Source organism: Sarcophilus harrisii, chromosome 2 (genome assembly GCF_902635505.1).
Source record: "Sarcophilus harrisii chromosome 2, mSarHar1.11, whole genome shotgun sequence".
NCBI lineage: Eukaryota > Metazoa > Chordata > Mammalia > Dasyuromorphia > Dasyuridae > Sarcophilus > Sarcophilus harrisii.
The window spans coordinates 563542298-563558214 of record NC_045427.1 but is presented as its reverse complement, the minus strand read 5'-3'; the positions used below and the strand labels follow the sequence as shown (position 1 = coordinate 563558214).

Here is a 15917-nt window from a genome sequence, read left to right as displayed (position 1 = left end):
TTTCCATTCAAACCCTATACTTGTACTCTTAGTCAGTCCCTTTAGACTTTTCAACTTTAATTTTCTGATAGTTGTCTTTCCCTATTGGAATACAAGTTCTTTGAGAGCAAGGACCCTCATATTTAGACCCCTTATTAGTACCATCCTTGGCCCATATTAAGCACTTAATAAAGTTTGTTTTTTTAATTCATTTTCCAAGGTCATATAGGCAGTAAGTGGCAGAGACAAAATTTGAATTTTGTTGTCTGACTTTTAATCTAAATCTCTTCCCCATAAACTATACCTTCATCTGAATGGTATCCTGGAAAATGGTGAACTTAAATAACACATAATCCTTATAATCCTTTGCAACTTAAAAAATATCCATTCTGTGTCTTTATACATTTCCTAAAATTTGAAGGTGTAGGGGAGAATTATCTCTATAAAATCATGTTGATTCATTGATTGGAATCTTCTTTGCATTTAATCTTTGATAATTAGATAAAGTGGATATATCAGTTTCTTTGTTTTGTTCTCTCTCTCTCTTTCTCTCTCTCTCTTGCTTTGTCTCTCTCTCTCTCTCTTTCTTTTTTTTAGATCTTTGAAGAAGAGCATAGTGTTCTGTACCTGGATCAAGGTGGGGTTTTGGTTGCTATGAAACACACATCTCTGCCGATCCGACATCTCTGGTAATGGTGCTGCCTGCTGTGACACAATGCTGATCATTCTGAGTTGCAAAATCCCATCTCAGAGTCTTGCTATCAGCAGACAGATTGTGCCGGTGTTTGTAGTAAAATGCCAGAATCCATCAGAACATAATTTACACCCTCATTTTGTTAAAGTGAGACTGTTGAATGCAGTTTCACAAAAAAAAAAAAAAAAGGCTGTCCTTGAGGTAAAAAAAATGAATTATGGTTTTCAGATATGACAATTCATTTCCCACTCCCACATAATTATGGTTGAAAGGATATACAAATGAAGATCCCCAGATATGTTTTTTTTAGCAGTTTTAACTCCCTGTAGTTAACATACAGTTTTCTGAAATGAAACTAGCTAGAATTGCAACAATTCTCAGTGACTTGTCTATATGTCTTATCACCTCTTCTATACAACTTTATTACCTAACCCTAGGTTCTTAATGTCTCTATTCCTCTTATCTGATCAGTTTTGCTTTACCCCCTGGGTTATAATTTATACTTTAGGCCAAATGCAATGTCACTGAGTCTGCACATGTGTAAGGGACAGGTTTAGAGCCCCAGGATTTCTTATGTTTTTTTACCTGCTTTCACAAAAGAGAAGCTCAGCTGTTCTGCCTCTGTTCAAGTCATAATCCTGTTAGCAATACCACTATGAGTTGCCGTGGCGATGAATTATTTAAAGGTCACAAATGGAGTCTTGTGTTTTCAGTTGGGGAACAGAATGCAGAAGTAGTAGCCCCCTTGCTGAGAAAAGGCTTGGTTCTCAGGCACATGCAGCAGGAGGGAAAAAAAAAAAGGCTGCAGGAAATGTGGCCTGGTGGTTGGTGAACTACAGGCTCTGGGTAAAAGGATGTTAACAAGCCATTATTTTCTCTCCACACTCTCAGGGTATCCTTGAGATTGTAACCTTTTTATATAGTCATATCACAAATACAAAACTTCAATTACGTTAAAATGAAGATGGTCAGCATGATCATTCATTCAAAAATATGCACTAAGCACCTGTTATGTATAATATATGGTTTTATGCATTGGTGGAGGTGATTAAGACTAGAACCTCACCCTCCAAGAGTTTACAAATTAGCAGAGGTATCAAGGCAAAGAAACACACATAAAATATAATATAATAATAAAATGAGAGACACAATATAGTGGGACAATTCAAAAGAAGAGGAAGAGTGTTTGGCTTAAAGATTTCCACTTAGAAATCAGAACTTTATCATATGCACTTAATAAATGTAGCTATGATATTTAAAAGATTTGCTTTTGGTTGAAAGACATCCCTGTAAGTAATAATATTTCTGCTTCCTTAGATGAAATTTCTCTAAAATTTCCTAAGTATTTGATATGCCTTTATTTGAGTTGTAGTGGAATTGTAGAGAACATTTCACTGAGGTCTAAAATTTTATAAGAGTATGACTGCCAGAATATTTCTTTTTAAAAATGTCTTATTCCATGTCAGCCACTATTTTTTTCTACTAGAGACTGTCTAATGTACCTGGGTTTTCTTAGATAAGCTGTCTTTTTATGCCTATCTCTTTAGATGAAGTTAAGCATAATTTGTTTCTTCTGAGTATCTGTTTGCTATATCCCTTTGACTTAAAAAAATACCTTATTCATCCCCTTTGTGGGGGGGAGGGAACGAGGAGGGGCCCTTAATTAATTAACTTAATTATGCCTATCTATATATTTTTTTGCCATTAGGCTAAGTTTTGATGAAGGTAGATCATGGAGTAAATACAGTTTCACTTCCATCCCTCTTTTTGTGGATGGAGTTCTGGGTGAGCCTGGGGAAGAGACCCTGATTATGACGTAAGTATGATTCTGTAAAGAGTTACTGTATTTTTCATCCTCATCCAAGATAGTTACTTAGTTTTTGCTGGATGTCTAGAAATTTGGTTTTATGTGCAAAGTCAGTGGAAGTGATCCTATATTACATAGTGAGGAGAGCTAATGTGTCCAGATAGAAGTTAACCATTTCCACTACCATTTGTTTCTGGTAATTAAAAAAAGAACATTAAGAATGTCAGAGGGCCAACCTTTGAGCCAAGAAGCCCTAGACACAAACATTGCTTCTTGATATATATGAGCATTGTAATCACAGACAAATAATTTAATCTCTCAATGATCTAGGCAACTAAGAATTTGATTTACACATGAGATACCAACTTTCATTGGTACAAGTTCCTGTTTAAGAGGCAGCTAGATGGTATGAAGGATAAAACATTATGCTTGGAGTCAGATAGGCTTGAGTTCAAAACAGATAGTTATTGGGCAAAGTCACTTAACCTCTATCTCAGTGTACTCAAGTGTGGAATAGGGATAATAATGCCATCTAATTCAAAGTATTATTGTGAGGAAAAAATGAAACAATATTTTAAAGTAGTTTGTAAATCTTAAAGAGCTATATAAAGGTCAGCTATTATTATAAAGTGAAGTTTTTATGCTGAGGAAATCTCAGATCCAGTTCCCTCTTGGCTCACACCCCAAAATAAAGAAGACTGTTATCTAAAACCTTTTCTACCATTACCTAGATACTTATGCTTTTTAATTCAAACCATTTTAGTATCCTGCAGCTTTCAATAATTACAAATGTGTAGCCACAGCAACACATGTAAATACACTCCATTTTGAGTATGAGAAAATAAGTTCCTTTGTAAAATGTAATTTTTTTTCCTTTTGATCCTGGTAATCAACCACATATATATCTAATAACAACAGCAGTATGTTTAAAACATTCTTATGGTTTTTCTTAACCCATTAAATCACAATTAATAATTTGAGAGATATATCATTAATGACTTAGGTGAATCTGTATTTAAAAGCATATATTCAACTTTTCAAAAGATAAAAATAAAAATTGTATTATTGTAGAAATAATAGAAAATAGGAAAGGGAAACGTAGTGAAATAATAATAAAATACATTGATCTCTGCAAGGCAAAAGTTTTAACAATGAAGCTAGATTTGTTTGAATCTGTCTTAGACATTTTCATTATGATTTTATTTTACCAAAAACACAATTATTCAACACACAAATAACTTTGTTTTGTGTGGACAAGTATAGATAGTTTTTCTTTGTTTTAAACTTTGGCTTTTTCCTTTTTTTTTTTTTTTTTTGGCAAAAGCACACAAACTGAGACAGCAAATCATTCACCTTTTGATAACACATGATCAGCAATTCCTAGCCTAAATTGTAGAGTTTCTCTGATGACCTTAAAGTATGGCTATGGGGGAAGGAACCTAGTGTTTGTTAGTAACAAACAGAATAGAGAATTGAGTTTCAGCTACCTGAGAGAGATCAGTATGGGGATTATGGTAGAATAGCAACCAGGATTCTAGAGTTGATAATCACCATTGACTCAATGGGAAACAAAACATATTGATGTTCTAACATGCCTGTATTCCCCATTACTGTGCTTTGTAGAGTGTTTGGACACTTCAGTCATCGTTCTGAATGGCAGCTGGTCAAAGTAGACTACAAGTCTATATTTGATAGACGGTGTGCTGAGGAAGACTACAGACCATGGCAACTTCACAGCCAGGTAAGTGTAAAGAGGACTGTAATTAGAGCTTTACCTAAAGTTGGGGAAAGATGCATCAGTTCACCGAGTCGTCAGAGTCATATATTCTTTCTGACAGCTAGTGGTGAAGTGCCGTTGGGGTTATCAAAACCATATTTCCTGTCTGATGCTTCCATATATATGTTTTTGTGTTCCACAGGAGTGAACAAACTAAGCCTTTATAGCTTGTTGTGAAGTCATTTCTGTTTTTATTATGCTGAGATATAATGAGATAAAATTCAAATGTGCTTGGCTTAGACTTACAACTAAAAAATGAAATACCAACTCAGCACCAAGATCTGAACGTAATTTGTCTTGGTATGTCATCTGGCTATGGGAGGGGGTTTGAAGAGGGGAACTTCAGCTTTATGCAACAGTGCAAAAAAACAGGAAGAAAATGGTGATATTAAACTGGATAAATGGAACCAAGAAGCACTTTTTTATTATCCTAATTCCCTTGTATCATGTAATATCTTTCTATTCCTTCCAAGATAATTTAAGTGCAAGAAGTACAGACTTATTAATAAGGCCCTTGTCCTGTCTTTGATTTTTCATCTCATAATACATGATCCCTCCCTTCTCTGATCTCTATAGATAGATATAATTCTATGCATTTTACAAAAAGACTAAAAAGAATCCTAGTATAAAATCATTGTATTTTGGAATCAATATATAATATGTCCAGAGTACACTCTAAGTGATTTATTTACATATAACTATTATAGATTCTGATAAAGTGAGTTAGTCCAAAGAAAGCAAGTTAGAAATAGATTGTCATACTTTTCAGTGAATTTCCAGTCATTAATAATAAAGCTGGATTTGATAATATAGTTGTATTGAGTTTCAAAGATGATTGGGTCACAGTTGTGTTTAGAGACTAAAAGATGAAATCATGGTAGATTTCAATATGGTTAGTGTATCTCCCTTTGGCATATGTTGTCATTGAGTTGTTTTAGTTTTTTAGATTCTTTTTGAGAATCTCACATACTTTTTTCTCATTATAAAAGAATACATGAAATTATTAAGTGAGGACATGTAGTCCAATGGAACATGATGGGGCTTATATTTCTCTGAAGCATATCTGCATAATCCCAGTTCATTCAGTTTTGACATTATGATATTATATATATATATATATATGTATATATTTTGTTTTTACTACTTTTTAGGTATATTTTGGGATATTTTTGTTGTTCTATTATGTCACTTTGTTGAAAGTTCCCTTTAGAGATTGCATTCCTTTCACAAATATAGCAAGGTTCCTCAGCATAAATAATGAATCCCCTGAAGTGGCTGCATATATTTGAATTTCACTTTTCAAAGTTCTAATTATGCAAAATATGGTAATTGAGTCTAACCCACTGGAAATATACAATGAGAATTCAAATAATGCAAACACTTCAGGGTTATTATTATTATTTGCAGTAATTAGGACTTATCTATATTAATTGAAATTATTAATTAAAAATCAATACCGCAAACTCTAACTTAATCCTGTATTAAAGTTTTTAAATGTCCATTTAAACTAGTAAGAACTTAATTGCACTGTGATCAAAAGTAGGTAACATGATTATTTTAAAATCTTTGTTTTCCTTCCTAGGGAGAAGCATGCATTATGGGAGCTAAGAGGATATATAAAAAGCGTAAATCAGAGAAGAAATGCATGCAGGGAAAATATGCGGGAGCAATGGCTTCTGAACCATGTGTCTGTACAGAGGCTGATTTTGACTGGTGAGCTTTCCCTATCCTTTTCAGTTTCTTTGCATGTTCATTTTGTGTGCGTGAAGTAAAGATACAAGATGATATTGTCATTTTGCCACATTTGTCTGTTAGATGCACTAGCATTTTACAGTGCTTGAAGATATGTGAAATGAAGTTCATTCCCCAATATGTAACCTGTTGAGAAAAAGATGTAATGTAGAGTAAGGCAGGGTCCTGGATGCAAATATCAATTTCACCCATATAATCTCTTCAAGAAAGTAGAAGAGTTTTAGTGTTTTTATCCCTTTTTCCTTAAGATAGAATTTTGTTTTGTTTTGCTTTGTTTTGTTTCAATCATTTTTAGTCACACACAGATATATGAAAATGCATGCATAGGAACATACAATTTAAGTGAAACAATTTAAATTACTTTTTAAAATTAGTCTACTTATATCTGTATTTGCTATTCTGTAAGAAAGATTCAAGGGAATAAAAAGTTTAATTCATTTATTAGCTCTTCACCCAAACCAAACCAAAGTGAAAGTTCTAATACTTTGTTAAGAACATTTTTACCCTACAAGATGAAGATGGTGATCATTCACCTCCAGTTACCTCTTGTTCCCTTCAGCTTTTGAGAGGATTTTTTCCCTTTTATTGACTAAAGATAGTCAAAGTTTTCAGGAAGCTCTATAAAATGATTATAATTACTGTAGTCATCTCCATCTCTCTCACTTTTTGCTGCTCTTTTTTTCTCTGCCTTCCTTCTTTCTATCTTTCTACTCTTGCCTTTTCTTCCTCACTCTACTAGACTCTATTCAGAATGACAATCTGTGCACCAACTCCTAAATTCACCTGTAGCCAACCTTTCTTTTGTATTTTAGCTTAGTGAGATAAGAATGAATGGTAAATAGAGAAAATATATAGGTAGAGAAAATATATATTAATTTTCTTGATAGATAGGATTATCCTAATTGAATAATTGGAAAAAATGTTTTAGAAGTTTGGACAGAATGATTTCCTTGGGTAGCTTTTCATCTTCTGAGGCTTTGTGGTTCTGTGTTCTATTGTCATGAAATAAGAGGTCATCTCTCCCCTGGCAATTGGCATGAACTTGCTTGTTATTTGCTAGCATTTATAAAATAAATCCTTGAAAGGGACATGGGCATTTCTATAGACTGTCAGACTAGCTGAAGGGTTCTTGGAATCATTGAGTCTGTTTTCAAGTCTTTTTGCCCATGCTGTTTGGAATCTAGTACTTGCTCCAGCTGGTCTGTGCAGAATTCCAAATGTCTGGTGTCTGACATTTGCTTCTTTAGCTGAACATCTACCTCCTTCTCCCCCAAACCACATGTACCATTGCTCATAGTACTCCAGGTTGAGCAGATTTTCTGCCACATCAATGAGCCAAATTATGCTAATGTATAGTGATTGTACCTCTGCTTTTTAAGGCCAATTTGCAGGCAGCAATCTGTGTTCTAATCTCACCTTCCCAAAACCAAGAAGCATGTATGATTTTAGGTCATCCTTTCCCAGATTCTCAGAGTCAGCAGGGATACTGAAACCTCCTTGCAGAGGAATCTAGAAGAGAAAAGTACATCCATGCCCATCAATGGAATGTTTATATTAATGATTAACATAGGACATTTCTTCAAGTGAGGGCTCCAAACCTTCCTGAAGCCATTTCAGTTTTCTACTGTGACTTTGAAGCATATGGCATGAATACAGATGGCACTGACTTAGCTTAATATATGGATCCAGAAGTCTTGGGAGAGCAACCAGATATTGATAGTAATGTTTCTTTGGCCAGCCCCACATTGAAATTATTGGAGTGCAACCACACTTTCCACAGAAGACGCTCAGATGTCTGCTAGGTGATTCTATCTCTTTTATGTACTTCCTTGCAAACAAAGGCAATTTGCTCAACCTCTCTGAACCTCAGGAAAAAGAAGAAATTGTTTCCAAAAGTCCATCGCTTTGGAAATCACACACACACATACATACACACACACACACACACACACACACACACACACACAAAATTGGTCATTAACATTTAGCTCCATAGGGATTTAATCATAGGCTCTAAAGAATCCTGTTTAGGGAAGTCAATTTGGTTACTCCTAAACACAGCAGAAGTGTTCTGTGTGTAACAGAACAAACTTGACTATCACAAAAATAAGGAACTTAGCCTCTTAGTTTTAGTCTTTTGTCCAGAACAGGATTCTATCTCTGTTGGCAGCACCAAAGAATATCTAATGAGAGTTCATCGTTTTTCTTGATAACATCATCTTCAAGAAGTTAAAATCGAACTTCAAACCTTCTATTGTGACATTAAAGGTGGTCTCTGTAGCATGAGCAATTATCATTAGCAAATGTTTTGGGGAAACAGGGTGGTTTCAGAAAATTATGTCAGGGAAGGTTCTACAAATAATTAGTCAGAGATTATCCATCCTTACTCTGTTATGATATCTCTAGCATTTTCTCAAGGTAGAAATGGACATTTGTGTGTTAATTGGGATAAACATGGTAAATCTTTTTCTATCTGCTTTCCCAGGATAAGAGGCAAAACACAACAAAATAATACATACACACACAGACTTACATATGGAAGGGAAGACACCTGCTGAGTAAGATTCACTGAAGCTTACTTATCCAACTGAAACAATGTCTCCCCACCTTCTTCTCTCCTTCCTTATGTTCCCATATTCTTGAAACAAAATTATGATGGCTTGTTATTTTTAATATTATTTTATTTTTCCTTTTATTATTCATCTTTGCAAAGCCTTGCGTTCCAAAGTTTTCTTCATTTATTCCCTCTTTCCTCCTCCCCAAGAAAGCAAGCAATCCTATATAAATTAAACATGTACAGTTCTTTTAAACATATTTCTGTGTTTGTAATACTGTACAAGAAAAATCAGATCCAAAGAGGAAAAAAAACATGAGAATGGAAAAAAATATATATACAACAACAACAAAAAGGTGAGAATACTATGTTTTGATCCACATTCAGTCTCCATAGTTCACTCTCTGAATGTGGATGGCACTTTTAATCACAAGTTTTTTGGAACTGGATGCCTGGTTATAAGGTAAACAGCCATATGCAATTTTTCCTTGATTTACTGAACTATTACTTCCAATGCAGAAAAACATTTTTGTCTGTCTCTCACTTCTTAAATATCTTTTCCCTGTAGCTGCTACATTAATATTTCTAGCGTATATATTTCTCCCCAAAGACTTGCAGCGACTCCATGGAACTCTCTCCACAATTACCAATGATCTCTTAATTTCCAAATCCATTGACCTTTTCTCAATTTTCATTTATATATCTCTTACAGCTTTTGACATTGTTAATTGGGATCTTCTCCTTGATACTCTTTGCTCTGTAGATTTTTAGAACACTGCACTTTCCTGGTTCTCCTCTCATCTATTAAATCACTCTTTTTTCAGTTTTCTTTGATGTATCTTCATGCAGATCACATCTTCCAGTCATATGTATGCCACAGCATTCTGTCTTTGGCTTTCTTCTCTTTTTTTAGTTATTCTGCTTCACTTGGTAATCTCATTAAATCCACTGAGTTCAGTTACCATCTCTATGATGATGATTATGAAGGTTATCTATCTTGCCCTAACTTTTCTTCTGGCCTCTAATCTTACATCTTCAACTGCCTTTTAGATATTTCAAATTAGATGTCCAATGATCAGCTTAGCCTCAAGATTTTCAAAATGCTATCCTCCTAAACTCTAAACCCAGCCACCCACTCATTCCCCTATTACAGTCAAAGGCAATTCCATCCTCCCAATCCTCTGGGCTCATATCCTACGTGTCATCCTCAATTCCTTATTCTTTCCGAACCCCATATTCAATCTGTGGCCAAGGCCTATTGATTTCACATTTATAATATTTTTCAAGAGTGTCCCCTTCCTCTGATACTGCCATCACTCTAATCCAGGCTTTCATCATCTCATACCTGTCCTATTGCAATAAAGTAATGTAGTTTGGCAGTTCCTTATTTGTACATATTTATTTGTTTGTTGTCTCCTTTATTAGATTGTAAAATCCTTGAAGATAGGGACTGTCTTTTTTTGTGTGTTTCCCCAATGTTTTGTGGGTGCCCCCAAAGCACCACTTTGTTGGTGCTTAATAAATGTTTATTGGCTGATTGACTTAAGCTTCTGGGGGAAAAAATGCAACTTTCACTGTTTGGCATTAAAAATCCTTCACAATTTTGCTACATCCTGCTTTTCTAAACTCATTCCACATGATTGTCCATCATGCTCTATATTCTAGATAAATTGGCATATTTGTTCTTACTTGTGTAGATCCATTTGCATAGGCTTGCCCTCTCTCCAGTGTTTAGAATGTACTACTTTCTCCTACCCTCATTCTGTTTCTTAGAATCCATAGTATCTTTTAGATCTTTAAATCCAACTCCCTCAAGAGCTGTTGGATCCTCAGATTGCTAGTGCCCCCATGAAATTACATACATATGTATGTGTATATGGGTGTGTGTGTGTGTGTGTGTGTGTGTGTGTGTATAAAGAGAGAGAGAGAATTGATTTATCTATATAAATAACCTTCCTCCAATAAACTGTCACTTTCTTGAGGTCTAGAAATGTTGAATTTTTATGTTGGTATCCCCAACATAAAGCCCAGTATCTGGTAAAAAGAAATTGCTTAAGAAATGATGAAAAACTAATGCAGACAAGATTAGAATGGAAACAATAAACTGGGAAAACATTTTTACAGTCAAAGGTTCTGACAAAGGCCTCATTTCCAAAATACATAGAGAATTGACTCTAATATATAAGAAATCAAGCCATTCTCCAATTGATAAATGGTCAAAGGATATGAACAGAGAATTTTTAGATGAAGAAACTGAAACTATTTGTAGTAATATGAAAAGGTGCTTGAAATCACTATTGATCAGAGAAATGAAAATTAAGACAGCTCTGAGATACCACTACACACCTCTCAGATTGGCTAAGATGACAGGAAAAGATGATGGTGAATGTTGGAGGGCATGTGGGAAAACTGGGACACTGATACATTGTTGGTGGAATTGTGAACATATCCAGCCATTCTGGAGAGCGATTTGGAACTATGCTCAAAATGTCATCAAACTGTGCATACCTTTTGATCCAGGACTGTTACTACTGGGCTTATATCCCAAAGAAATCTTAAAGAAGGAAAAGGGACCTGTGTATTCAAAAAATGTTTGTGACAGCCCCTCTTTGTAGTGGCTAGAAACTGGAAACTGAGTGGATGCCGATCAATTGGAGAATGGCTGAATAAATTGTGGTATATGAATATTATAGAATATTATTGTTCTGTAAGAAATGACCAGCAGGATGATTTCAGAAAGGCCTGGAGAGACTTACATGAACTGATGCTGAGTGAAAAGAGCAGGACCAGGAGATCATTATATACTTCAACAACAATACTATATGATGATCAAGTCTGATGGACGTGGCCCTCTTCAACAATGAGATGAACCAAATCAGTTCCAATAGTGCAGTAATGAATAGAACCAGCTATGCCCAGCGAAAGAACTCTGGGAAATGATTGTGAACCACTACATAGCATTTCCAATCCCTCTGTTTTTGTCCACTTGCATTTTTGATTTCCTTCACTGATTAATTGTACATTATTTCAAAGTTCAATTCTTCTTGTGCAACAAAATAACTGTATGGATATGTATACATATATTGTATTTAACGTATTTAACATGTATTGATCTACCTGCCATCTGGGGGAGAGGGTGGGGGGAAGGAGGGGAAAAATTGGAACAAAAGATTTTGCAATTGTCAATGCTGAAAAATTACCCATGCATATATCTTGTAAATAAAAAGATATAGATAGATATATATGATTGTTGAAAAAATGAATTAAAGAATGAAGAGACCAGGACAGGAAATATTCTTTTCCTATTCCATTAAGCCATGTTCCCTTTCTTGTTGTGTTAACACAATGAATATTTGTCAGGCTTTCTTTAATATGTTACAGTCCTTGAACCTCTCTGAATCTCATAGGTACAATGTGAGTTGTCTTGCTTTACCCACCAATTTTTCTAATGTAAGAATTTGTTTTCCTTTTCCTAAAACCACCTGTTTGGAAATTTAATGGCTATCTCCTATTTTTGATTATATCAGTGTGAATACCTGGTCATTTTCATTTCCTTCCAGGAGACATCTATAGGACAAATAACTTAGTGGTGAGTAAACCATAGACCACAGTAATCCATAATTTATAAAAATTTTGAATAATGTATAAAATCAATATGAAGCAACAGTGCAAAATGACAGTTAAAAATATGGTCTTAAGAAACAACGAGAGACATGGCTCTCAGAATATAAGAGGTACTAGTCCTACTAGTCCAGATGCATACATCTGGAGAAGTATTTAATTAATGGTGACCACATTTCAGGAACATTGCTGAAAGTTGAAGATTATCCCGACACAAAGATATCCAAGATTAAAAGTCATGAAGACTAATAGCCTATTGAATCAATTGAATGAATTGGGGCTAGTAAGCCTGGAGAAGTAATCATTATGATCTTCAGGTATTTGAAAATTTTTTTTGTGTGTGTGCAAGTAAAATTGGACTTGTTTTCCATGGATCCAGAGGGCTGAACTAGCCACAAAGAATAGAAGTTGCACAGTGACAGTTTTAATTTCAGTGTAAGGGAAAATTTCCTAATTAGAGCTCTCCAAAAAAGGAATGGCCTGCCCCCAAAGGTACTATTTTTACCCCTCAATAATCAGTCCATCAGTAAACACTTATTAATGACTTACTATGTGTCAGTTACTGGCTTAGCACTGGATCATTAGATATCTTCAAGTCAAGGTTGAATAACTCTTTCTTGAATGACTATGAGTTGAATTTGATGGCTTCTGAGTCTACCTTCCAAATCTGGGACTTTATGTGATTCTAAGAGAGTAGAGAGTATATTATTGATTTCAGCTCAATATAAGGGAGAAAAAAACTTTCTAACAATTAGACTGACACAAAATGAAAAAAAAAAACTAATTTAAAAGATAATGAGCTTATTTCTACAAATGATGGCTATGTATATATGTGTGTGTATGTATGTGTATACAAACACAATGTTGTACCTCAGGTAAGGATTGAAATACATAACTTCTAAGGTCTCTTCTAATTGTTCCATTATCAGCTGTGCATTAAAGAGTAGTATGTAAGAAAAAAATTGAAGAATAATATCTAAGTATTTTAAAAAATGTATATACCTAGTTATTTCAATGGGATTATAAACTGGATGTCAGAGGCAATAATTTTTACTTCTTCAACCATCTACTGGGTAATTGAATCCAATATTGATTCAATTAATAATAAGCAAATATGATTCCTTAGGGTTATATTTTGCCTGCTCTAAAGAACATATCATAGTTTTCTTTGACTTTGTTCAGAACATGCATAAAATATCTCTTTAGTTCTCAACCCAACTTTCCTACTTAATCAATATGTTTCATAATCACAAAGCATTTACTAAGTACTCGAATTATGAGAGCCAAATGGATTTTGTCTATAAAGAACTTATATTCCATTATGAAAGACAAAATGTGCATATATAAATTTGTAAAAAAAAATAAAGGCAAGGTAAATATATTGATATTTTACCAATTTTCAATGCTAACACAAAGTATGGCCTCAACAATTGTCATTTGGATCACAAATCCTCCTTTCCTGCTCTATTACTATCCAAATCAAAAAGTATTTCTCCCTTACTTGAACTCCTAGAGAAGTATGTACTTCTTTTGTATAATTTATGCTTTCTACTCTTAACATTATCTTAGTATATACATAGCATATTCCTTTTCAGACAAGCTAAAATTTATTCTAAAGACAGTGATGTGGATGATAAAAGAGCTCATGCTATAGAAGAATTAGATGAAAGGACTTGGGATATTAAACCCAGAAATGGAATTCTGTCTTTAAGCATTTCTGTCATGTGGAAAATGGATTAGATCTTTTTTTCCTTTGGACCCAGAAGACCAAAAACTAGAACCACTGAGTGAAAATTACAGGGAAACAGATTTTTATCTCAACATAAAGTGAGAGGAAACTTTTGTTGGAGAGACAGAGACAAAGAGACAGAGAGAGACAGAGACAGAGACAGAGACAGAGAGAGTCAGAGACAGGTAGACAAAGATATGTATGCATATTTTTATTAATATGTGTCTCTGAAACTTAGTACCAAGCTTTCCACATAGTTATTACATTTGTTGAATGAATGAATGGCTAGAAGGTGATGAACAAACAATTAATTTTTAATTGACTTAATAAAAGAAGACCTCTTTGATTGTGCATTGAAAGTATTTCCATGTGCTCTTTCTTTCACAGTGACTACGGTTATGAGCGACACAGCAATGGTCAGTGCCTGCCAGCATTTTGGTTCAATCCTTCCTCCCTCTCCAAGGATTGCAGCCTGGGACAGAGTTACCTCAACAGTACAGGGTGAGTGGGCTAATGGAATGCCCTTGAGAAGCTGACTTTTGCTGTGTTCAGCCAGTGCCTGGAAGCTCAGCTTCTGATCAAAGGGTGTTTGAAGACTTTTTTCAGTGTAGCATAATTTTCTGACTTTGTCCCTTTTAATAATGCAGTGATGCTTTGCATTTATAGTGCAACTTTAATCTGACAATTGTCAGATCCCAGTTGCATATACAGAAGTATGATATGATCTTTGGGTAATCATAGTAATAAATAATACTTTGCTGATACCATCACTTAATCTTTTACTTCATTTTATCCTTCCTTCAGTCCTATGCAGTAGGTAGGAGAGGGGAGTTGTCCCTCTTTTCCCTGTCCTCAAATTTATAAGAGAAAGGCCTGGTGATGTTTTCAAGGTCACATAGCTAATTGCAGAAACGTGTCTCCTTGAGTCAGCTTGGAGGTTCCCTGGCACAGGCTGAAACTTTTTGAATTAAGAAAAAAAAGAATGTCATTAGTCAGCAAGACTTTTGTCACAGAGGAAACTAGAAATCTTGAGCCCATCAGAGAGAGCCAGAGTTCAATTACCTGAGTTATAAGCAAAAAGATCTCAGGTAGGAAGTAAAAATATAAAGCAGTATGAGATAATCACAGTTTTCAATGGACATGCAAATACCATGATCTGGTTCATGCAAAAATAAAGAGAAATGATAAGAGAAGTTACATTTGAGTTTTACAATGTGCATGATCCTATCTACAGCCCTACATGTTATGCACATGTTTGCCTTTCTGAGCTTCAAAGTTTAGGGTTAATCCAGCCTTCAGAGGAAAGAATGCACAGGAGAGAAAATGACTGGTTCTGAAGATAGTGGACTTCTTTTCACTACTGGTCTTCAAGCCTATTCTGGAAAAACAAGATTTACTGATTCATTGCTGGGGACAATAAGGGGGAAAAAATTACAGGCTGAACCAGATGGACTCTGAGTTCCTTTCTGAATCTGAGATGTGATGTTCAGTAAAAAACCTGTGATTGAGTTTCTAAATTGTTCCTTCCCACATAAAACTACTCAGGTTAAAGGAACTACTTTAGAAGAAAGCCAGATTAAATCAGATGTATGTTACCCTAAGGAAAAAAAAATTAGAAGGCAGTTAATTTCTTTATAAAACAATTATTTTACACAAGGTCTCAGTCAACATGTTCTTTAAGTAGAAAATTCTTTCCAAATACTTAAATAAATTTACCAAAAATGTTTACTTTTAAAAAAATATTTGTAGATTTAACTAATATCATATTTATAGCAATTTATAGCAGTTTAACATATGACTTTTTGGTAATATTCTAATGGTCAAAACATGGTACATCCATAAGCTAGTATACTAAGTGGCCCTGAATTTATACCTAAATTATAAGATATTAAGAGGCTTCTTATCAGATTCTACAATTCTTTCCCTTATATTCATTATTATAGAATATCCCTAGGCCTGACCTAGAAGGAGTTAGCCCAGTTGTTTATGGGAAGCTATTAATTT

The 15917-nt window shown here is 34.5% G+C and overlaps 1 protein-coding gene across 4 annotated transcripts in view; it reads left to right on the top strand.

Moving 5' to 3' along the window:
* Positions 1 to 15917, top strand: part of SORCS1 (sortilin related VPS10 domain containing receptor 1) — a 704073-nt gene that overhangs the window by 587464 nt on the left and 100692 nt on the right. For all 4 annotated transcript variants that reach the window (XM_031955813.1, XM_031955812.1, XM_031955810.1 and 1 more), the window contains exons 13-17: positions 577 to 668; positions 2382 to 2489; positions 4104 to 4221; positions 5840 to 5970; positions 14301 to 14414. In XM_031955813.1, coding sequence (XP_031811673.1) covers positions 577 to 668; positions 2382 to 2489; positions 4104 to 4221; positions 5840 to 5970; positions 14301 to 14414 — 563 coding nt within the window. The remainder of the gene's footprint in view (positions 1 to 576; positions 669 to 2381; positions 2490 to 4103; positions 4222 to 5839; positions 5971 to 14300; positions 14415 to 15917) is intronic.